This window comes from Galeopterus variegatus, unplaced genomic scaffold, assembly GCF_000696425.1.
Source record: "Galeopterus variegatus unplaced genomic scaffold, G_variegatus-3.0.2 Scaffold231, whole genome shotgun sequence".
Lineage (NCBI taxonomy): Eukaryota > Metazoa > Chordata > Mammalia > Dermoptera > Cynocephalidae > Galeopterus > Galeopterus variegatus.
In genome coordinates, this window is record NW_007726342.1 from 643,631 (window position 1) to 669,793 (window position 26,163).

The window sequence follows — 26,163 nt, forward strand, 5'->3', positions numbered from 1 at the left end:
AGCCCCCGCGGGGGCTAGTTCCCAAATTAGTTACCTTCTTTTCCTTTTCTTTTTCTGCCCCCCCCCCCAGGGGGGATGGGAGGGGAGGTGTAGACGGGAGGCGGGAGGACCCGGTTGATTGACGTGCCCAGAGCCCGCTTCGCTCAACTTACAGCTGCGGCTCCTCGGCGGGTGGGAGGGGAAGTGTCCCGGAGCCCGAGGCCGCAGACTTGGGCGCGCTCCGAGGGAGGAGGCGTAAGAGCCGTGCAAATTCTTGCTGCGCTCTTTCCCACCCCCTCTCTCCGGCACACACGCTTTTTGTGCAGTAAAAAGTGGTGGGTTTGGGAATTTTCAGTGGAAAAGATCTGCTTCCTGGGACGCGAGTGCTTTCGCTTCCAGTGGTGGGCGCTTACTAGAAGTTCTGTTACTGTCGGTTAATGTGTTGGATGTAGGTCGGGACTTGTTATCACCACAGTATCTAGGCATCGGTCTGAGCTCAGCCACCCCTCCCAGTCTCCCTTTCTGCTTAAGCAAACGAGTGCACATACTGAAAAGTTGACATGATATTTTCCAACTTGGGCACGTCAGGAAAAGGTGGATGAAAGTCCTTGATGTGTTCTGGGGATAGGACATTTGTATGTGTGCAATCATGTTCCTAAGTCGAGTTTCAGAGTGGTAGGTACAACGCAGGTTCTCCACTGGTCTAAGTACGTTTCCATATGGTACACGACAGGAAGTTTTAGCTTTGGCACTCGAACCCAAGAAACGGCACGAGGCATTTTGAGGCAACTTAGAGTCGGTTTCTTGAGTTGAAATTCTAGGCATTCTGAAGGAGATTTGGTAAAGGCTGCAGTTCTTATGATCAGTTCAAAGCAGTCACGGTCTTTGACATATTCGATTCTATGAAGTTTTGTCAGTGCAAATGGATATCTGGAGAAAGGGGGAAAATTGAGATACAAAAAGATGAAGCGTAAATATGGCTGGCCATCATTTTGCTCAGATCCTCAAAACTTTCCTTTTGAATCACTTGCTGACTATCTAAAAGTCTCAATAATAACTGAATGCCTTTGGGAACAAGATGGAGTGCTTTCTCCTCTTAAAAAAAACAGTGTGCAATAGAGCCTTTAGTTAACATCTTATGCTAATTTTACAAACAGGATTTCTCCATTAAGACCAGATTTTCATGGTATTTAATAACTCAGGTTGAGCAGTCTTTCCTGAAGCTTTTCTATTCTTCCCACCCCTAATATGGTGGCCTACTCTTCTTGGGTTTTGGGGGGAAGAGGGGCAGGTGCCTCACTGTCAGAGAAAAGAAAAACCATATTTTAACCAGGACCTTAGCAGGGCATGAGCAGTAACAGCCACTTGCTCTTGACCTTGTGTTTTTGCTTTAACACTGCTAAATTTTTGTACTGTTTCCTCATTCTCCTCTTTTGCCAGGCTCTGGGGAAGAGACAGTTCATGGACCTTTTTAAGAGTGTCCCTGTGTTCTTTGCAGCACCATTTCCCTTTCTAATGTGCAGAAGAAAAAAAGTGCCTGCTTTCGGACCTGTCCTTTTCTAGCCAGGAAAAGCACTAAGCCTTTTTCTATTAACCTCTGGCCCAAAGGGGAAGAAACCATTTGGGATAGAAGTGCAGAAAAATTTCCATGGATTTTTATTTTTACAATACAATCTGTTGACCTCCAAAAAATCGAGGTATATTTGAGAAACATCTGCTTGAGAGGTCACTTTGGTCTCTACAGAATATTTTCTGCTGATACTTTCTTATTGTGCTAGTAGCTCTTAACAGTAAAATAAAGTTACTTTATTTGTTCTTATATTCATGTGTGAACTGTGTTAAAGTTTATTCATGTCTATTTTTTTTCTCAAAATGGAAGTATTTTTTATAATATCCATGTTCTTTGTAAAATCCCACCTGTACTGAAGTACATAAACTACAAAAATGAAAGTCATACTGACTCCCACTCCCCAGAGATAATCACCGCAAACAGTCAATTCCTTGTTTAAAACAAGAGAAGGCAACAGTTGAGCACTGCTGTGTGTGCTTCACCCTGCCTAGGGATGGTCTGTGGTGATTCATGGGCTCGTGTTCTCTGTTCACTGCTCAGGTGGGTGAGAACTGCCAGTTAGAGGAAAAAGGGAGTGTTTTGCATTGGACCGATTTAAAATTATATGATTAAGTAATAGACAGGAGAGTTTTGATATAACAGGGCTGCTATTTTAGGTTTGTCCTTAAAGTACTTACTATACCTCAGTAGGCTTTTTCTCACACTTTGTTAATGTTTATGCTGATGTCCAGCCTCTGATGGATTGATGTATACTGGCCAAACTCATTAAAACAAAACGAAACCCTCACATTTGTAGAGTTTCATAGTTTATAGTTGGGAAGGAGTATGGTATACTTGCCATAAAGACCACTGCCAAGATATCCCTGTCCTGAGGGGTGGGAGTTCCTCTTGATCAGTATCCAAAGGTTACATGCTGAACATCATGGAAAGGAAATTAGAGGACAAAAGGGGTTTAATTACTGCTATTTTCACATGTGGCATGGAAGGGACTGATATTGAGGAGGGGGTGGCAGGGACTCAGGCCTGAATGCCACTCATAATTGGCATCTTGGTACATATTTAAGATAGATTTCTAAGTATACTTATATTTTGGCATGAGATCTTAGTGATGGGACAGAGTCACTTATTAAGCCTGGTACATTCAAAAAGAATGAGCTGTGGAGAAATTGATGATACTCTAAAAACGAAGCCCCAAAATAGTATATAGAAATTTAATCACAACATTGATTATTTGAGGTTGTTGGGGGACATGGGTGTTTTTTATACTACTCTGTCTTCGAACTTAAAATTGTTTTCAAAAGAAAATTAGAGAATTACCACCCAGATTTTCTGTTAGTTGTCTGTGTGAGATGTATGTAACCCTTTTTAGAGACAACCGAAGAGCTCCATCCCCACTTTAAGTCTGTAGTATTAGGGCATGCCCTGGTGGACAGTGGGAGTTAGCAGATGGAAGGGGAGATGGGGAAGAGAGAAGGCATTCTGCCTATGATGGGGTGGTATGAGAATGATGAAAGTTGTTTAGATTCATGAAAAAGGGTATCCCTGGGAGGCTTAGAATGTTCCAAAGGGGCACTTCGCTTAACAGTTATGCCCAGAAACAATGTTGTCTAGTTTACAAAAAACTGAAACTTAGGGCTTTGAATCAAAAGAGTCACAGTTTGAGTCCCAGCTTCTACTTACAAGATGAGCAGTTTGGGGCAAATCAACCACTGATTCTGTTCCTTCATTCACAAAATGAGGATAATAAAAATACCTATCTCAGGGTTGTGAGAATTAGTTGTATAATGTATGGGAAAATACTTTGGAAATTTTCAACCACAATGTAAAAGTTGCCATGATTGAAATAAGTAAAAATATTGATAAGCAAAATAAAACTTGTCTACTTCGACATTAATTCATTCAAAAACTCATCAAATAGCACCTAAAAACTGTTAGTGGCTCAGGGGTTACAATAATGTTGAGACAATGTCCTGATCTCAAAGAGTATAGGGTAAAGCAGAGAAGCCAAGTAATTACAATACCTGCCTTGAGTGTGGTGATGGATATAGCATCCCAGTTAGGATGATACATAATTTGTCACCCTGTAGTTGTATGTATAGGCTATTTTGGCAGAACAGAAGAGAGGCATTTTCTTCACCCTGGGATCAGAAAGAACTTCTCAAAGAGAGTGTGAGCTGAACACTGAAAAGGTTCTAAGCAAAAGGAACCGCATGTGTGGAAAGAAGGAAGGCTTTTGCTGTGTTAGGCGATTTGGGATAAGAGAAAATCTTAAATAGATTTAAGGTTTAGAGAGTTGAGTTAAGCTTCATAGAGTGAACACTTTTAATTTTTAAAAAATTTATTTTTAATTGAAACAATTGTACATATCTGTGGGGTACAGTGTTGAATATCAATACCTGTGAACATACTTTTTTGATATTTTTATTGGTTTTATTTCATCGAATTTTAGTTAGATGAGTGTGAAGTTTTCAGGACTTTGGTTAGAAGTAAGCACAAAGAACACTGAAGCCGCAAAATTGGAAACAATATAAATTTTAAAAATGTGTAGTATCTTCTGAAAGAAGGAAACTTGGTTAATCCCTCCCAAAACTATAAAGAACTGCCTCACCGGTTATTCATTCAGCAACATTCACTGAATACCTATTATACTCCAGAGAAACAAATGAGCCAAAGTCCTTGCCTTCAGGTTGCTCACAATCTAGTGAAGGAAACCAACACTTAATTGTAGTAGCCAATTCTTATTTAGCACTCACTCTGTGACAGACACTGCCTCACAATAACCCTAAAAACTAGGGAGGATTACAAAACCTTCTTAGATGAAGGAATTGAGGCAGAAATTGAGAAAGCAACCCACTCAAGGTCATATACTTAATAAGTGTCAGAGGCAGAATTTGAACCCAGTCGACCTGGCTAGTCTGTGCTCTTTTTTTTTTTTTTTTTAAAGCAGCTGGCCAGTATGGGGATCTGAACCTTTGACCTTGGTGTTACAACACCACGCTCTAACCAACTGAGCTAACCAGAGCCAGCCCTGTCTGTGTTTTAATGCCTCTATTATGTTACTGTTCTGATGATTAAAATTAATGTAATAAGTGCAAAATAAGGAGTAATACACTAATATAAAAACATAAAATAGTGGGAAAGGAGGTTTACAGAAGGCTTTCTGGAGGAGGTGATAAACTGACTCTTAAATGATATGTGGGAGGTTCAGACGGAAGAACCAATCAGCATGAATAAAACTAGAGGTAAGAAATACATGAAGTATATTGGAGATGGGGGGAAGCGGCGGGGGGGGGGCAGTTTTTATGTTGCTCGAAGATGCAGTTCGAAGCAGGAAGTAGCCAAACATGTAAGACTAGATGGGTGGACATGGAGGCCTTTGTATACCTCACTAAGGAGTTTATACTCTAGCCTGAGGATATGTGAGGAAAACCATAGGAAAATGATATGGTCTGATTGTTCTTATAGATCATCTGAGAGTGAAGGATGGATTTGAGGGACCAGATAAAGAGCCTGCTGTAATAACTCAGGAGTGATAATAAAGACCTCATGAGGGTAGGGAAGGTAGGGATGGAATAGAGGGGCAGATCTGAGAAATATTTAGTAGGAAAATTTTTATACTCTAGCCTGAGGATATGTGAGGAAAACCATAGGAAAATGATATGGTCTGATTGTTCTTATATATCATCTGAGAGTGAAGGATGGATTTGAGGGACCAGATAAAGAGCCTGCTGTAATAACTCAGGAGTGATAATAAAGACCTCACGAGGGTAGGGAAGGTAGGGATGGAATAGAGGGGCAGATCTGAGAAATATTTAGTAGGAAAATTGGCAAGACAATAGTTGATTATGAGGGAATAGTTCTAGGTGACTCCGAAGTAGCCTGGGTGATTGGTGCATAGGGGTGGCAGCTGAGACAGAACACAGGGGGAGGAACAGTTTTAGGTGGGTGCCAGTCTGAGTCCACAGAATGAGTGCTGTGCAGTAGATAGATGTCCTACAAAATGAACCCTGAGAATATGAATGCAATGTGCAAAAAGTGACTTCCTGGTGAAACTGCTTTTAGCTGAGAGGAGCCTACTGTTTACACAGTGCCCTCTGGTGGTGAGAAGATGCTGTGCTGCCTATTTACTATGAACAGGTCAAAATGTAGACTGCCTGGATTAAACTTTTCCTCCTCCACTCCTGGAGGGAGAGAGGAATGTTCCAGATGCCACTATTTTGGCAACCTCAGCTATCCACTGCCTTGGCATGAAGCAAAAGAGGAAGGCAATTTCATTGACTTTGAACAAAGTTCAGGAATTAAAATCTTATGTTTTACTCATAGAGTCCTTCCCTAGGTCCTTACAGAAAAAATAATTATGTAGATTCATTTCTAATGAGTTTTTGTCTGATTATACAACCTGTAAGAGATTGAAATTGTGGGCGGCAGGAGATCAGCACACCTTTTAGAAGTGACAGTTATTGGCTTGACAAGCAAGGAGACAGAAAAATACTAACCAACCAACAAACCACAGTCTCCAGAAGCATAGCAGTCTAAAGTCACTTAGCGTGGGTACAAACAACCCTTGCAAATTTGAACACTTTCTGTATTTCGGCAAAACATAATTGATGCAGAAGAGAAAACAGACAGCCAGGTAGTACTATACATGGGGGCTGCAGTTAGAGTAGCATGACGAGCCCTAGACTAGGATTAAGGAGACCAATGTCTTATCGTGACAGCCACTAAAACTGGATGTGACGTTGAGCATATCACTTAAGCTCAGTTGGCTTTCTGGTCTATAAAGCAGTGGGTTGAACTTGATCATTTCATAAAATTCTGTAAACTGTTCACAATGATAATATTTTTAAACAATTGTGCTTAGGTTGAAAAGGCAAAGAAACATTTGTCATCTAATTTATACAAGAATCTTGTGAGGAGTATGATGATTCTGATTTTATAGATAAGAAAAGTAGGCTTAGAGAGGTAAAGAAGTTTCCTCATAGTGGAAGAGCTGGTACTGAAATCTAGCAGCATCTGCTTCTTGGGCTTTTTTAAAATTCTTTTATTTAACAAACATGCATTGAGTGCCAACTGTGTGGGAAGAGTGTGGTAGTCAAAAGGAACACAAAGGCCATTAAGCCTTGTCCCTGTCCTTGAGGGCTCAGTATAGTAGGCACTGCTGTACCATGCTGCTCCTTAGATCTCTGTCAGCACTGGTACAAGTAATACTACAGCACTTTTAGGATTAATATACAACTGCATTATGGTTTTAAAAGACTTTAGGGTGTAAGCATAAAACTGAGCTACCATTTATAGCATTGTTTCTATGGGAATATATGTTGCAAGTTCCAAATAAAAATAAAGTTTTGGAACATAACCCAATTATAATTTCAGAACTTCCTGTACTAACACTAAATTTGAAGTCTAATAACCAACTACAATGTCTGGTCTAAATAGTGAATAAAATTTTTCAAACTTGATCATGTCTGTCATTTACGTGTCTTGAAATAAAGCCTTTTATCTTTAGGAGCCTCTACAACTGGTTATTTCAGGAAGTTTCAAGGAGAAAACCTAAAGAATTTAATCAGTTTTAGAGACTGAACTGTATACCTTGGTTTTAGAGACTGAACTGTATACCTTGGATAGTAGTATTCTAGGAAAGAATTTTGCCAATATGGCATTATTTTTATAGATGGAAAAATCTTCAAGGCATAATCTTGGGTTTGAGAGTCATAGTGCTTATGTTCTAATCCCAAGAAATCCTCTTTTTGTGGCCTTAGGAAGGTTGCCTCTGTTTGTTTTTGGTGGCTGGCCGGTATAGGGATTGAACCCTGACCCTAATGTTTTTAGCACCACTCTGTAACCAACTGAGCTAACTGGCCAGCCCCTGTATGTCTCTGTTTTTTAATCTGGAAAATGGGTCTTACTTAGTACCTACTTTGTAGAGTTTGTTATGATAATTAAGCGCTAAAGTTGTATACATATATACATGCATACATACATGTATATGTGTAGTGTATATGTGATAACTCCCTGTCATAGTCCAGTTTGTGTTGCTATAATGGAATGCCACAGTCTGGGTAATTTATAAAGAAAAGATGTTTATTTCTTACAGTTCTGGAGGCTGAGAAGTTCAAGGTGGAGGGGCCCACATTTGGTAAAGGCTTTCTTACTGCATCATCCTACAGTGGGCAGTGGAAGGACAAGAGAGCACAGGAGAGCAAGAGAGCAAGAAGGGGCTGAAATCACTTTTAAAACAAGCCCACTTTCAATATTTACCCACTCCCACAATGACATTAATCCATGTATGGGTTCGCCAGTGGCTAATTTGGGAGAGTGGTGTTGATAACAACAAGGTCAAGGGTTTAGATCTCTGTATGGGGGAGCTATCAGGAAGAAAAAAAAAAACGTTTATGAGGGCGGTGAGACTTCATGACCTAATCGTCTCTTATAAGGCCCCACCTCCCATCACTGTTGCATTGGGGATTATGTTTCCAACACATGAATTTTGGGGGACGCATTCAAACCACAGTCCTGCCTATACATTTGCCTAGTATAGATCCTAGTAAGGATTAACAAATTTGCATAGAGTAAGGATTAACAAATGCTAGCTATTCATATTATTATTGTATTACAGTTATCATTTACCCTACCTTCATAACCTTCACCTATCAGCTAAAACAAATCTACCTTCTGGTAAAGCAAATCTACCTTCCTTCCCATTATATTTCTAGCCAAGCTGCTGTGTACCCCTCCCCAGTTATTTACATACATACCTATACAAATACCTGAAGTGCCTTTCCCCTTGCTTTCTTTTTTTTTCTATTCTACTCATTCATCAAGGCTTCACTCAGTCCTACATCCTTCCTAAAGCCGACTCTTCTGGTATAATTCATGCTTTTCTTCTAAACTTTTGCTGAACTTTATTCAATATAATTTAGCACTTAATCTCAAATTTTTTTGTTGGCTTCAAATTTTTTTTTTTAACAATGAATTCACTAGTTACTTTGTTTTAAATCAATTTTATTTATATTTATTTGGGGGGGGTACAGTGTGTTGTTTCAATACATGCATATCTAGCACAATGATTCATTTAGGGTAGATAGCATAGTTTTGTTCCCATTAGTTTACTCCTAATGTTCCCCCCAACCCTAACCCCTTCCAGCCTCTGGTATCTTGGTTTCAAATGTAATTTCAAACATATGATTAGCTCTATTGTACATCATCCTTCTCTACCCTCCACCTCAATGCTTTATCCAGTGTTAGGAACATTGTAGGTGTTCAATACATTCTGATACTCTGATTTTAAAATATGAAAGAATCATTACATTCCAGACTTTTAAAAAAGATATTCTACAATCCTCAAATTAAATTCATATGTGTACATTCAATCATATAAGACATAGAAATAGGTAAAAGGAAATGAATGTATATACTTAAATCTCCTTTGAGATCCAAAGGTAATTGTAAGTAGTTCAGAGATTAGGGTGCTGAATTGGGAATCTGATGCTAGGCTCTCCTCTAGACTTCCACTAACACAATTTAGAGGGTGATTATTTTCCTTAAAGAAGGAGTCACTTCAAAATTCCTTTAAGTTACTTCTTCATTCATTTTATATGCTTATTTATAGATCCTTAAATTATCATTTGGCCAAGACTGGAGCAAAAGAAACTTCCAGCAAAACTATTATTTCCAATTTAAGAGATTTAGCAATGGAGGAAAAGTATTTCTGAAATCTTACTATGTCAGTGAGAAATTTACTAGCTTACACAGTATGACTTAGGGAACAAAGCTATGGTATTAAACTACCTATAGATAGAGATGTATAGATAAAACCACATTACAGATAAAGAGTTCAGATGGGGGACTCACTTGTGAAAAAGCACCTGGCCAATAAACCCTGTAATAAGGACTCGTGTCCAATCCTCAGCTATAGTAGTAAACTACCTATAGATAGAGATGTATAGATAAAACCACATTACAGATAAAGAGTTCAGATGGGAGACTCACTTGTGAAAAAGCACCTGGCCAATAAACCCTGTAATAAGGACTCGTGTCCAATCCTTGCTGAGTGTTTTTTTTTTTTTTTTTTTTTAAAGATAACTGGTAAGGAGATCTTAACCCTTGACTTGGTGTTGTCAGCACCACGCTCAGCCAGTGAGCAAACTGGCCATCCCTATATAGGATCCGAACCCGCGGCCTTGGTGTTATCAGCACCGCACTCTCCCGAGTGAGCTACGGGCCAGCCCTCTTGCTGAGTGTTTTTTGCAGAAGGCCATATCTCATAGTACCAAGGAAGTATTTTATAGTGGTTAATACTGTCTGGGTGGTCAGGAATCCTTGTTCTGTAGTCTTAGTATGTACATTACCACAGCTAACTATACTCTGGTACATTGTTTAACAGCCCTAGATTTTGCCTTCTATGAAATTAGAATGTTGGATAGATTAGATCTTGCTAAGCTCTGAAAGTCTGTCTAAATTACTTAATATGCTTAATGTGCTTGGTGGCTGTTTCTGAATTTGAGATGAGCTGGTAAACTTTTTCAATCTAAAATTTTAAAAATTCAGTGTAAAATGTTTTGGATTACCTAACTCCTTATTCTTGCTGGAGTACTACACCCTGGGTATCATTTAGCCTTATGGGAATACCTGGTGGTGCATAGTCTGTTATCCTTATCGAAAAGACATTAAGTCCTTTGAATCACTTTTGAAGGTTCTGCTCTCAGCCCCAGCGCTTGACTTCTAGTTGTGACAAACTTGTACCAGCGATGCAGCTAGAAACACAGACAAAAGCAATTGCAGATTTCAGTCATAAAAACAGGAACAGCTGAAATATAAGCAATCCTTTTATTTATTTAAAACTACTTACAAGCTTTACTATAACATAAAAGAACACTAGGTTTTTTTGGTTGCATGATTAAGGATGTAAAAAAATTGAAAAGAGCAGATTTCTTTTGGAATTTAAAATCATTAACTAATAAAAATGAATGTAATTTGGGTAGAAAGGATGAAGAGAAAAGAAAAAAGTGATTATAAAAAATTTTAATGCAAAAATTATTTTCAAGAGATAACAAGCTAAAAGTCTCACAGGAATTTAGATCCCTCTTTTCCTGCCCCATACCCCTCTACCTTTTTTTTTTTTTTTTTTTTTTTGGCAGCAGGCTGGTATGGGGATCCAAACTCTTGACCTCCACTACCATTTTTTTCTTTTTTTGGTATATTAGCCTTTTTAAAGCTTTTTTGAATGAGATGTAACAAGAATGGAGTTGCGAGTACTAATGTGTGAATGATTGCTATTAAAAGTTATTCTACCTAAAATCAGTTTTACTCAGAACTTGGACATCCGCCTAATAGTGTTGCGTAAAACTACAATTCTAAGTCAGCCTAGAAGCTGTAGCATTAGCACTAAAAATTAGATACAGTACTTGTTCAGCTTCTACCTCTATCAGGGGAAGATAGGAGTACAGACAGACATGGAGACAGTGGAATTCCAACCCAGGTCTGTCTGATTCAGAGTCCTTATTCTCTCCAATACATCATGATGCCTTCTTCCAGAGTGAGCCCTTTAATGAGTGCATGTTGAAATGAAATCACTAATTTAGAAAAAGTCAAAATTCTCCTCAATAATGTATCCTTGAGATTACGGAGTACCTGTGCTATTGCTGACTCTCAGTACTTAATACAGTGCCTGGTACACCAAAGGTGCTTAATAAGTATTTGTTGAATGAATACATGTGCATTAAAATGCTATAGATGCTCTTATTTGTTTTAGTGTTTTGTTAACACAGAGTATATGTATTTTTGCTAATTTAATTGAATTGTGACTATAGCTACAGATGTGTCTGTCATATTGGTCTTCTATGTATTAATTTTGGTGGCTGACCATAAAACTGCTTTTCATTCAGATATGAAGGGGTCCTTGGAACTTTTAAGCTACATAAAGTGGGCTTGGGTCAACATTTTTGTGTTTTTTTTTTGTTTTTTTTTTTTTCACCTTTTGAAAGAGGTTGTGGTGGTGGTGTCTGGATTTGTTTTACATTATTATAATTGTAACATAATTTTGTATACTGCTTATTTATTTGACTCCCCATTGTGAAAATTTTTCCCACTTCTATAGTCTGCATTTATAAATACAATTTTTAAAGGCCACATGACAGTGAATTCTAGGGAGTAGATTTACCTTAGTTTCCTTAACAACTCCCTTACTACAAGGCTGAATTCAAATTATAAATAACACATTGATGACTATATTTGTGTATACATTGCATTTTGTATTTAGGTACATGCTGAAGATGATTCCTCACAGTTTTAGTACAGATATTTGAGTAACAGAGGTTTGAAATATTGTTTGTACTTGAAACACTTGATCTTGCTTCCAGAAAAGGTACAGTGGTTGCAATCTGAAGAAGGCAGGAGGTCTCATCATAAGCCACCTTCCTTTCACCAGACCCACATCCCTGACTATGAAACTCCATGTCCTTAGGCAGGGAAATAGGAAGGAGGAGGCAGGATGGGCCTGTACGTAGTAAAGAAAAGGGGTATGTCATCATATTTGATTTGTGAGGAACAGATAAAAAGCAAGTAGAATTAAGTAAACTTAGATACTCTCTTAATTACTACTGCAGGGATTGAAGAGTTTTGGAACTGAAGAATGAGCATTTTATTTCTCTGAATAGCTTGTTACATGTTCTTTTTAAGTTCAGTCAAATTGCCTAGGAACTTGTTTTTAAGCAGAAGATAGATTCTGAAACCTTATGTATACAGATTAAAAATTGAGGCTAGAATTGGATCTTATTTTAGCTTTATCATATAACAGATAGGACTTCTAGTGCTTTTAGTATTTTCCTCTCCTTTATTCAAAGTCAACTCTCTACATTAAAAATACAGTGTCCACCAGTGCGGTTAAGTGAAGAAAACTAGTTGCAGAAAGATATATGTGTAGTGTGATATAATTTAGGTTAAAAAACACAAAAAATAGCAAAACTATGTGCCTAGTACATAGTAGGTACTCAATATGTTGACTATGTATGTATGCATATAAACAGATCCAGAGAGTTTAGAGGGGTTACCTGTGGGAAAAGTTATGCGACCTGAGGTGTGTTTTTATTCCATATACTTCTGTGCTTGAATTTTTGTGATGAGCATGTGTTACTTTTGTATGTTTTTTCCTAACACTTAAAAAAAGGAAGAAAAATTTATAGTTTAAGGATAGATACCTCCTTCCCAAATAAATCCCTGCTTCTTTTTACCCTAAAGTGTATGCCAAGCAATGTGAGACATAGTCTAACTCTATAGAATTATTCCTTCTCCAGTCATTCAGGAAAAAAGAAAGGAATTGATCAAACCTATTTGTTTGGTGCCATTTCCATATAATCTAGTAAGGTTTTTTAAATAGAATTTTTTTCCTATGGAAAATTTCAAACATAAATGATTTCAAACATAAATGAAAATAGAATTATGCCTGTCTCCCAGCTTCAATAGTTATCAACACATGGCCAATCTTGTATCATCTATAGCCCCCACACTCACTCCATTTATTTTGAAGCATATCTCATATATCATCTATAAATACTCCAGTATGTATATCTAAAAGGACTTTTAACATAACCAAAATACCCTTATCACACTTAAAAAATGAGCAATAGTTCCTTCATATCAGTGATCTAAGAAGTTTTTAATACTCTACAATCTAGTTAGTAACTTTCAGTTTGAGTTGCTATTTACTTTCATTGTTCATATCCTTCAAGTACTTTTATTTTATTTATTTATTTTTTGTGTGGCTGGCATGTAAGGGTACCTAAACCCCTGACCTTGGTGTTATTAGCACCACACTCTTAAACAAGGGAGCTAACTGGTGAGCCCTCCAAGTATTTTTAAATTAATATCTTTTTCCTTCCAAATTTAGTATTCATTTTTTTCCCCTAGAGTTGTATTAAAACCAAAATTATGGTTTTTTTCTTTTGACACCTTTGTTCAATATGAGAAACCTAAATGTATCTTCAAATGTAAAAAATGATTCAGGTATATGTTGAGTTTCACTACATTAGAATAGAAAGTTACTCATACTTTGATTGTAATAGCAAAGTCACACAAGTCAAATCATGATAAAAATTATTCTTTTTTCAAGTGCTTTTCTGATATCTTGGCTGACTTTAATATTTTTGTTTTACATAGGTCTCTCATTAATAGAAGATGGCAAAGCCCAGCCACAGCAGCTACGTCCTTCAGCAGCTAAACAACCAAAGGGAATGGGGTTTTCTCTGTGACTGTTGTATTGCAATTGATGACATTTACTTTCAAGCACACAAAGCAGTTCTAGCTGCCTGTAGCTCCTATTTTAGAATGTTTTTCATGAACCATCAGCATAGTACTGCACAACTGAATCTCAGCAACATGAAAATTAGTGCCGAGTGTTTTGATCTCATTTTGCAATTTATGTATTTAGGAAAAATTATGACAGCTCCCTCCAGTTTTGAACAGTTTAAAGTGGCAATGAACTACCTACAGCTGTACAATGTTCCTGACTGCTTAGAAGACATACAGGATGCAGATTGTTCTAGTTCAAAATGTTCATCTTCTGCTTCCAGCAAACAGAACAGCAAAATGATATTTGGGGTAAGAATGTATGAAGACACTGTGGCTAGAAATGGCAATGAGGCCAACAGGTGGTGTGCAGAGCCAAGTTCAACAGTAAATACACCACACAATAGAGAGCCTGATGAAGAGTCTTTACAATTAGGTAATTTTCCTGAACCACTGTTTGATGTATGTAAAAAAAGTTCTGTGTCCAAATTATCTACTTCAAAAGAACGTGTGTCACGACGCTTTGGACGGAGTTTTACCTGTGATAGCTGTGGATTTGGCTTTAGCTGTGAAAAATTATTAGATGAGCATGTGCTAACCTGTACGAACAGACATTCATACCAAAACACAAGATCTTACCACAGAATAGTAGATATTAGAGATGGAAAAGATAGTAACATCAAAGCTGAATTTGGTGAAAAGGATTCTTCCAAAACATTTTCTGCACAGACGGACAAATACAGAGGAGACACGAGCCAGGCTGCTGATGATTCAGCTTCAACCACTGGAAGCAGAAAAAGTAGCACAGTGGAGTCTGAAATAGCCAGTGAAGAAAAAAGCAGAGCTGCTGAGAGGAAAAGAATCATTATCAAGATGGAGCCAGAAGATATTCCTACAGATGAACTGAAAGACTTTAACATTATTAAAGTTACTGATAAAGACTGTAATGAATCCACTGACAATGATGAATTAGAAGATGAACCTGAAGAGCCATTTTATAGATATTACGTTGAAGAAGATGTTGGCATTAAAAAAAGTGGTAGGAAAACTCTAAAACCTCGGATGTCAATAAATGCTGATGAAAGAGGTGGTTTAGAAAACATGAGGCCTGCTAACAACAGTAGTCCAGTACAAGAGGATACTGAAAATGCTTCTTGTGAGCTGTGTGGACTCACAATAACTGAGGAGGATCTGTCATCTCATTACTTAGCCAAACACATTGAAAATATCTGTGCATGTGGGAAATGTGGACAAATACTTGTCAAGGGTAGACAACTTCAGGAACATGCTCAAAGATGTGGAGAACCCCAAGATCTGACAATGAATGGATTAGGAAGTACTGAAGAGAAAATGGACATGGAAGAGAATCCTGATGAGCAGTCTGAAATAAGAGATATGTTTGTTGAAATGTTGGATGATTTTAGGGACAATCATTACCAAATAAACAGTATCCAAAAAAAGCAGTTATTTAAACATTCTGCCTGTCCTTTTCGATGTCCTAATTGTGGCCAGCGTTTTGAAACTGAAAATCTAGTAGTTGAACATATGTCTAGCTGCCTAGATCAAGATATGTTTAAGAATGCCATTATGGAAGAAAATGAAAGAGATCACAGACGAAAACATTTCTGTAACCTATGTGGAAAAGGCTTTTATCAGCGGTGTCACTTAAGAGAACATTATACTGTTCATACTAAGGAGAAACAGTTTGTCTGTCAGACATGTGGAAAGCAGTTTTTAAGAGAGCGTCAGTTGCGACTGCACAATGATATGCACAAAGGCATGGCCAGGTATGTCTGTTCCATTTGTGATCAAGGAAACTTCAGAAAACATGACCATGTACGGCATATGATTTCTCATTTATCTGCTGGTGAGACTATATGCCAGGTCTGCTTTCAGATATTCCCAAATAATGAACAGTTGGAGCAGCATATGGATGTTCATCTGTATACATGTGGAATATGTGGAGCAAAATTTAATTTGAGGAAAGATATGAGATCACATTATAATGCCAAGCATTTGAAAAGAACCTAAGTGATTTTCTACTGTACTAATGTTTAGTCGATAGCAGACAAAACACCAAAGCAAAGGATATGAGCTACTTAGAAATTGCTTTTATAAGATGAACTGTTGGAAAAAATTTCACCCCTTTCACCTTTAATGTTTTTGTTTAGGATCTTAAGTATCTACACTTTAGGAGTTAAATGTTTATCATTTTTCTTGTTTCTAATAGAATTCTTTGTTTTTAGTTTTTTCTTAGCTATACTTAAAATTATTTTTAAATGTAGACTACAAGTGGTTGTTACCCCTTCAATGACTATTAAACTTTAGTTTTTTATCAATGAGGTGATGACTTCACTATTTCTATGTGTTTTTTTTTTTTTTTTTTTTTTTTAAAAATTATCCTGTGAAATTTTAAATTCAGCATCATTGGCCATTCCTGTTTAAATTTTAAAAGTTTTAAAAGTAATTTGAAGGTATCCCACTCACTTTTAGCTTTTATTTTTGTCAGTTGAACAATGAGTTAGCTACTGTTTATTCCCCCTTATTGTCAGTGAAATTAATATTCTTAGAATTCTTAAATTGACAAGCTTATTAGGCAAGTTAAGTGCACTGAACCTAACTTTTAAGGTCGACGTGGGCTCAGACTTGGCCTAAAAAAATTGGTGGACCTGAGGAAATTCTTATAAATGAATATTTCCTATAACTGATAAAAATATTATCATTTAATAATGACATTTAAAACTTATATTAAGTATAAATCCGAATGACTTACTCCACTTGAGAAATTAGTGGGATAAAGCCATTTTGTTTGTGATATTAAATTGAACTATGATAGTTAATTAAAGAGATATTTTATATTCATTAAAAATATTTTAATTTAAAATATTCTGATTTCTGAAGTGTGTTAGTTTATCAATTATTTTTGTTTATAAATAGATTTTAATAGCTCTCTAGGAATATGACACCTAAAGGAAAATGATTTTCACCTTTAAAATTACATACTTTTGGAACTTTGAGATTTGAGAAAGCTGCCATGTATATTGATAAATTTAATAAAATAAAGAAATCAATTATAAATCTGGTTGTTCTATAAAAGTAGAGTGCACAAAAAAATGTCTTGTGTTTTATACTAAGATTTGGAAAAAATGTATTGTGGCAAATTGAGTTTATCACCATGCTTTACTATTTTTCTGTAAAGGACTATAAAATTTGAGGATTATAAAATAATCAGAACATATAAATACAAACAGTTTATCATTTTTCAGTTAAAATAGTAGTATTGCTAGTTGTTGCTGACACAGGCTCTATGTCAATTACATGTGAATTAAAACACTGGCAAAACTGACCCAACCATAGACACATCTATTGAATAGGATGCTTTTTAATATGAGTTACTTGCAGTGTAATACCCTTCTTGTAATGAAAGAGATTTTAATTAACTCCTATATTTTAAAATATAATTTTGTGATTATGAACAGTAATTTAATAGCATTGCTCTTTCTGTTTACATCATGTTTTTAAAATATGCAAATCACATTTTTGTATACAATTTGCATAAAAGAACAAGTTGCCAAGAGAACTGACAAACATTGGCTAGTACAGATTTAGTTGGAAGTATTAGAGCGCAGTGTGAGCTCAGAGATTTATAGGGATATATTAAAGTGTTAAGTAAAGATAGGAATAGTACAGGAGCCAGTACAGAATTAAAAAATAATGGGAAGTAGAGAGAGGCAGGGAAATATACAAAACGATAAATAAGAAGTCAGGAATTTTTTTAAAGCCACATAGTTAACAGAACAGGAAAAGTGATTTGTCTTAGTCGTAGATACAATAGCTTATCAAGTAATTAAATCTGAAATGCAACTTAAAATGAAATATGGTGTATGTATTACTGATAGGAACCTGGCGAACCGAAGTTCTAACCCAGAGACCATCAGAGAGTACAATAGTTTAAAGAGATAATATAAACTCAAACCAAATTTCCAAACTATATAGTATCTTAATAGACATAATTTTCTTTGGGATTACGTTTTTCCATGACCCTCACCAACATTTCTGTTGCAGTAGCTTTCCTAACATTAAAGAACAGGGCTTTTTCTAAATACAACCATTCTTGGGCTGGCCAGTTAGTACAGCTGGTTAGAGTGCCATGTAATCCCAAGATCAAGGGTTCGGATCATCATACTGGCCAGCTGCCCCCCAAATTTTCTTTCTTTCTTTTTTTTTTTTCCTTTTTGTCTTTTTTCGTGACCGGCAACGGGATCACAACCCTCGGTGTCGCGCCCGCACCGCGCTCAACCAGTGAGCAGACCAGTCTCTATATGGGATCCGAACCCTCGGCGGGAGCGCCGCCACACTCCCAAGCGCAGCACTCTACCGAGTGCGCCACCAGGCCGGCCCCAAATTTTCTTTTTAAATAAATAAATACTATTACTCTTGAAGAAAGGATTATCTATTCCATTAGAAAGGGTTTAATTCAGTGCTTTGACATGTACTAACAACCAACAATTAGCAAGCAAATATAAAAACATTAAACATATCTCTAATATGTGATTGAGATGTTTATAGTTTCACTAAGCCACACCTCATGTTTTTTCCTAGTTTCATGTTACACAGGACACACATTTTTAGAACTAGGTACAGTGAAACATAGGCTTCTCTAGTATGTACGTTTTTCCTTACCAAGGCAAAGAGTTCATTTACAGGCTACTTGCCTTTTAAAATTAGAGAAAATGAAAAATAATCTAATACCTCTCTCCAAAACACCACTCCATCCTAATTTCCTCTTATCTCCTTCCTCTCCTGGGTGGAGCTGTAACTCATTGCTATGAATCAGGGTTGAGGAAGATGCCTGCTCATCCTGCCTTTGTAACTTACGTGTTTAGGCTCCAAACCTAAAAATGAAAGGAAAATCAAGACGGATACAGAGCAATCTTGTTCCTCTGTCTCAAAAATACATTGCGACCCTTTTTCTTAAAAGCCCCTTTGTTCTAAACAGCAAGAAATCCAGAGGAATGGAGTCAGCACCTAACAAGCTGGCCATCAATTACAGTGCAACTTGGATGTTCTGTAATTCTTCAGTAAATGGACTAAGACTCTCAGAGATTAATCAAATACAACCAAGGCAGCAGTAGATTACAACTCAGAAATTTGTCTTAATCTCTCCCATATTTATTTTGTCTTTTTTTCTTGTTTTGTTTTTTATTTGTCTCCCATATTTTTAAAGTAAAAAAATTCAGAGAAATAACCCACATGAGTAGAATGGTACAAGGCAAATGTTTAATATGTAAAGTAACAGTCTGAGTACAGACAAATATCAAATTAGGAGAAAGGATTCCAGAGGGGCTATTTATAAAAATAAAATTATTAAATAAGGACAGTTTGCTAGGGCAGTCAGAACACTAATTAAAAAGAAAAATAGACATGGAAAATCATGTTTTGTTGTAGTTTAAAAAATATAAACAGGATATAAAGGTTGAATAAAAATAAATAGATTTGAAAATTATAGATGAGTATAGATTAAAATAATTTGATTATAATTATAGAATACCTAATGGAACAATCATGAACATGCCAAAGATATGATTAAATACTTTAGATGTTAACTTTTATATTCTAAAAAAGTGGAAAGACAGGCTGGTGGTGGTTGGCAACTTTTTCCCTGGTTAAACAATACTCATTCCTTTATACCAGTAAAGAAACTTCCATATTTAATAGATCTCTGGAAAATCCCCCCCCCCAAACCAGTATAATAGTATTTAAATCAAACATAAAACTTGTCATTGTTGTTAACAAAAAGCTAAATCAGTACCAGAAGAAAAGAACCTGAATGTGTATGTGCGCACTTAGTTGAAAATAAAGAAATTTGATATACATACCTAATTTTAATTGGGTTTTATCATGAAATAAATTTTTAATTTTTTTTTTTTTTTTTTTGCCATTAATCCATTTTGATCAGTTCTTCAACTTTCCTCACCACCCTTATCTCCTTTGTAACAAATTCTTCTCAGTAATAAATGCCAGTGCTGTGCAGGCACCTTAGCATCAACAACTTCTAGGACTGCAGTGTACCAAAAATCTCTGGAGGAATACATCTTTGTAGAATCTCTCCTGTATCCTAGTATATCTCCTATACCTGAGGTGCAGTAAATTGGGGGTGATATGATGAATCCCAGGAACCTGAAGCAAGTAGAGTTATCTTTGGTGTTAAGAACTTTAAGCCACATGCCAGATTTGGAAACCCACGATTCATCCATACAAGGACTCTCACTTAGTAATCCCAGCATCCATTTATTTAGCACTCTCTATACTTTGCAAAGTGCTATACATACGTAATTTTAATTAACCCTCACCACCTGATGAGGTAAGTAGCATACTGATTTTCCAGACGGAGGATTGAAGTTCAGAGAGATTGAGTATTTTTCCTAAAATCACATAAACTATATACTGGAGCTGGAATTTCAACCTAGACCTCTGACTTCTACACGTGTATACTTAACCACTAAGCTACATACTCTACCTACCAAGAAGTACAAAAAAGGGACTTTTCAGCCTAGGAACACATGTGATAAGGCTCCTGTGAGACTGTGTTCCTTGTTCATTTGTCATCTGTTGTGCCTGGTAAGGTGACTGGTGGTAATAGTGAACATGTTGAGTAATGTGAAAATATATGAGTAGAAAACAAAACTTCTTATTTAAATAGGTTATTCATAATGATGTTTTAGACATAAATATTAAATGCTGATATATGTTTTGATTTTTCTTGATTTAAACAAAACATTTAGTGGTATTGTCAGTCATTTGGGGGGGCCCATAGTAGGTGCTCACTTAAAAATTAATTTGAATTCAACTTCCACATTTCTATGTGACTTTTTTCCCCTTTATTTTCCCTATTAATGTACTTTATGTTTTAATCTCTCCCTCCAGTCACCATTTCCTTTCATTGTTTATGAGACTGATGAGTTTTGAAGGACTCAAATCATTTGAAAATAAATGTTCCCAAGAAAAGCAGAACGACAGAATAACCAGTTTTCTCTTTTTGCCTTTACAGATGATGTGGATAAGAAATTCATCATTTCTAATTACCCCCCTACCCCCCAGTTACCATATTGTGATTGATTTGATTAAGATTTATAGAGCAACCTAAGTTTGCTTTAAAACAAAAGTTGGTTATTCTGGGGATTTATAATTCAATTTACTGTTTATTTTTTATTTTATTCAAAATATCTATGGATTTCCAGGGTAAGCTTATAAAGACAGTCTTACTCATAACAGAAATGAAAAATAATTTTAAGAAGTGACAGCTGCACAACCACACTAAGCTAGCAGCAAACTTACACACACACACAGAGTTATTTAATGGTTTAAGTGAAACAATCCCACCCAATCAATATGACTTTAACTTTATATATCTATTACCTTATTTCAATACAACACATTCTGTACTACTGTGTTAATCCTACTACTTTAATGATCTGTCTACCATCTGCCAAATGCTATTTTTCAAATGGAAGAATGAAATGGTGAAGATTCTGTGGACAATGTCTATATAATTATTTAAGTGGCCCACTTTCACTGCTTACTGTCAAACTCAAGGTCATATTACTTGGGTAGAGTCTCACTAAAACCAGATGAAATTTGGCTACTTACACATTTATACCTTGGCAAGGGGCAAAAAGGCAAGGATTAGAATGTGTCTATAAATGACTATTGGTGAATATAAATATAAATGACAACAGCATGTAAATTTATGCTAATTTTGAACCAATTAATACCACTTACATATCTATATGCATGTACTTAGTCGAATTTAGCATTAAGAAGTTTAAATCCTGTTTAAGTTTGTTCCCTTATATTTAAGAGAACCAGATCATTGAGGTCAATCAGTAGTGACAGAATTGTCCATCCTTTCTATTAAAATCCACCACAGATCACTAGAGAGCAAGAAGCCATTATAACTTACCCTACTCATGTGCTGACAAAAAAGGATGGTATGACGATTACAATTCAATAGTTGGCTTGAATTGAATTGTATCAATGTACTAACCGTCACTGTACTAAGTAAGAGATGACAGGAAATTGTAGGACCAAAGAATGGCAAAAATTTAAAAGACATGTTTTGATTTCAGAGGAATATTAATAATTTTATATGAGAAAATTTGCATAATTCTCTGTTTACCAATTTGAAAAAGGATAGAAGTATAGAGCCTATACTTAGAGCCTATAGAGCCTATAGAAGTATAGAGCCCCCACTTAAGCTTTACTTTAAAAGTTACTACGTTGTTTAGGGCTGGCCCGTGGCTCACTTGGGAGAGTATGATGTTGATAACACCAAGGCCACGGGTTCGGATCCCTATGTAGGGATGGCCGGTTGGCTCACTTGGGAGAGCGTACTGCTGACAACACCAAGTCAAGGGTTAAGATCCCCATGGCCGGTGCACTCACTGGCTGAGCGCGGTGCAGATGACACCAAGCCAAGGGTTACGATCCCCTTACCGGTCATCTTTTTTTTAAACGTTTCTATATTGTCTTTATTCTACTTAAACCAATTACTTATACCAATCAGAATCAGCAGAGCTCATTTTTTAGATGATAGAAACATCATCCAGATTACGAAAGTCACCTTTTCTTTCAAATGCTTATATTCCCTGATGTGGGAAAAATATTTTAAAAGACAATTTACTTTTTTAAAAAATTAAAGACCATTACTATTATGGCAATGCCTTGCTGCAAAAAATATAATTTACCCAGAATCACTGGGGCAAATTAGGAGAATTATGAACCTAGGAATTTGAAGGAAAACTCCTTTTTGTGTGTGTGTGTGTACTTCATTTTCATTTGCAGAGTGTACAACACTTAACATTTGAAGAAAGCAGTGTTAGTTTAATGGCGGACAACACTCAGTAAAAAGAATATGAACTATTAAATTTGTTAGATCTATGTTTCAATCAGAGATTTGCCATTAACAAGTTACAGTACATTGTAAAATTATTTTATTTGAAGGATAACACTTTTTAACTGCTTCCTTCCTACTTTCCTCTACCTGTCTGACCTCCAAGTCTTTATGTTACATATTTATGTGCCCTACTCACGTTCTAGCTCAGACCATGCAAGAACAAAAATACAAGGTGCCCGTTTGAGTTACATTTGAGAAGTAATTAAATAAATTCAAATTCTAGGAGCTATGCTTTTGTTCCCATTCTCTGTTCTGTTAACAGTGTGCTGGCCTAGTGCTAAAAGCCAAGAAATTCTGACCTAACAATTATGTTGTATCTTGTAGAGCAGTCAACTTGTAATATTATTTTTCTTGAGTTTTGTCTTTTTCTGTGTGGCAGTGGTGAAATAGGGCCTTCTAAACTTCTGGAGAAGTGAAAGATCTGAATTTGGAGAGGACATGGGGAAGAATCAATCTTCAGCAGATAATCTTTAAGTGCAGACCCAGGAATATCAGATCTGAAGTGGCACCATCTTTTCTGTCTTCCTGACAAACTTCATCAACCCCAAAAGTTCCAGTTGAAAAGATCCAAGAAAACTCAGTAAAGATCACTTTGGAATCACTTTGTTGTAACAAAATTGATTCATAGTGACTCTCCTAGTATTTGTGGAAAATCTGCTAAAGAAAAATAACTAGAAAATTCATATGACATCAGTGGTTAAAGCTACACTAAAATGAAACTTCACATGCTAATTATCTCCAATAGTTCTTTCTAAAATAAAAGGGCTTGCTAGGCTACTGTAAATACATTACAAAGAGAGATAATCACATACCTGTATAAACATATATAATTCTAAACTTAAAATAACCAGAATTATAGCTTACAGATTATGAAATGTAGTTAGGCAGTTTACAAAGTTACACCCAAAAATCTGTAGAGTAGAAGTAAAAAGAAGTGGGTACACAGAAAAAAATCTTCAAGATCACATATATAATTCTAAACTTAAAATAACCAGAATTATAGCTTACAGATTATGAAATGTAGTTAGGCAGTTTACAAAGTTACAACCAAAAATCTGTAGAGTAGAAGTAAAAAGAAGTGGGTACACAGAAAAAAATCTTCAAGATCAACATTTTAACAAAATAGTCTAGTTATTACTCACTGTAAAATAACACTTGCCCTTCCTCCTTTCTCGCTTTATATACCAGTCACTTATTAATATTAATGAGGCTCCCTTTTATGTATAACTTGAAGGATGAACAGAAGTGGTATTACTCCAATAGCGGTAGATTTGCACAAATCAAAGACACATTATTTTCTTCTGAACTTAATAATGTAACCTAATAAGGCAGAATTAATTTCTGTTAAACATTTATTCTCCATATTAATGTACAATGCCATACTTCTCAGCTTCAGATTTTAAGATAAAATTTAGCTTTTTAAATAGAAGTACTTAACCTATTGAATGAAATAACAGTTAACATGTTTAAAAGAACTTTTCACAGAGAAATGAAATGTTTGGTGAGATTTTAATCTGGCTAAAAATGCTTTTATATATAGACACATTTCTTAACTATATGAATCTTATAACCATTTTATTTCCTTACTGTGAATATACCTGTAGTTTCACCTTTCGTTAACTATGTACCCAATTCCTTATTATTATTTTGTTTCTTGTGCAGTATCATGTTATATATTTTCAGAAATGCTTACTTCACTTTTATGCCTATTTCTTCAAATATTTTAATAAGGAGTTGCAGAGATTTAACTTAAAGTATACTTAGTAGTATATGCAAGAGTTGTCATTTAAAGACCCGAGCTATAAAGTAGGATAACTCGAATATTCATTCTAATAATTAGACTAAGTGAAAATCAAAGAGTTAATTACAATGTGATAGTTGGTACAGAGGGGAGAAGGGAGAAGAGAAATCCACTAAAGAGTTCAAATACATATGAATTCAGTTGCTTTAATAAAAATAAATAAGTCTAGAGAAGTGTTAGAATCTAAAAAACACAGGAGTTAATCTCTTAGGAACAGGAAGTAGCATATAGAACTGCAGACTTCTAAAATAAATAGAAAACAAAAAAGATAAAAGAATATTACCAATAGTTAAAGATGCCAGATCAATATAGTAATGACTTAACAAATAATTTTTGATTTGGTGGAATTAGATTTACTAAAGAAAAATGTCTTAAATTTTGAATGTACTAACTACAAATGTAATAAGTTACAATAATAAATGATATACATTCTATAATGTGATTATTTTCTGTATATTAGTATAAAGTGGAATTACTGGATTACATAAAATACTTTTGTTATTTTTTTAATCCATTGCTTTTACCTAATAAAATTTCCTCCTCTATGTTCAGAAGTTAAACTGTCTGTATATCCATTTATTTATACTGTATTTTTTTCAAACTGGCTCTTTTACAAAATTATTAGTCTGAAAAGTTATCAACTTCTCCCATCCTCTAATATCATAATAATAAAGTATCTGAATAGCTAATTATGGTGTTCCTGAGTAGCTTAAGAAGTGCACAAAGAGAATTAGCTAACATTCTTGTTGCCAAATCCTGATTTCTTTCATTATAGAAGAATGTTTGGAAAAGTACTATCTCTTGGCAAACATAGATAGCAACAAATTAATTGAGTTTCCTCATAATATAAAAAGATTTATAAAAATCCACTGATGGCATATTTAGCTCTTTCAGAGGGTTAATTCATTTCTCAAAATAACAATTTACTACTCAGAGAAATAACTTCTTTGCCAGTACAATTCATTCTGTTTATTTTCAGTTTAAGAATTTAATTATTAACAATAATGGCATATTGAGTCTGATTATCCAAGTACAGGACAGTCTCACTTCTTCCAGATCATTTCAGACTATTCCACAAGGGTCCATCCTTAAGGTTAGTGAAAAATGAAGTACGCACAATATGTCTATTGTTGTCACATATTCACTTCTCTTCTGGAAAATCCTCCCTCCAGGTTCAGGTCTCTTACCCTTCCATACCAGGTGTAGTAAAGTCCTACCCCAGACTCCTGTGTATCTACAATTTAGCTGCAATTTACAGACTGGGTTTTTTAAGACTCAAAGAAACAAATGGTGATTTTTTTCATGTGGTGACAGGTGACTAGAGAAATATTTTAGGATAGGGTGATTTGAAAGAATTATAACATGGTAGTATAAAGATCTTAAATATAATAATTAGTTGAACTCCAGTTACCTCTAAGTTCCTCAAATTATAAGCTCTACCTTTTCTTTAAGCCAACATTGCCTTCTCAAAACAGTCCACAACCCTTATGACGGTTGTGCCTGGTTGGAGATTGAGAGTGTTCCAGGAAAATCCACAAGTTTTTTTTTCCCTAGTAATTCTGTGAAAATTTATTC

General features: G+C 35.7%; 1 protein-coding gene across 2 annotated transcripts in view; it reads left to right on the forward strand.

Moving 5' to 3' along the window:
• ZBTB1 (zinc finger and BTB domain containing 1) overlaps positions 1-25,148 on the forward strand; it is a 26,483-nt gene extending 1,335 nt beyond the window's left edge. The window contains exons 2-4 of one of the 2 annotated variants that reach the window (XM_008566253.1): positions 13,703-15,618; positions 23,167-23,748; positions 23,893-25,148. In XM_008566253.1, coding sequence (XP_008564475.1) covers positions 13,721-15,618; positions 23,167-23,203 — 1,935 coding nt within the window. In that variant the 5' untranslated portion in view covers positions 13,703-13,720 and the 3' untranslated portion in view covers positions 23,204-23,748; positions 23,893-25,148. Of the gene's footprint in view, positions 1-13,702; positions 16,910-23,166; positions 23,749-23,892 lie in introns of those variants that run through there. The other variant, XM_008566252.1, reaches the window with a different exon arrangement.
• The last annotated feature ends 1,015 nt before the right edge of the window (positions 25,149-26,163 follow it).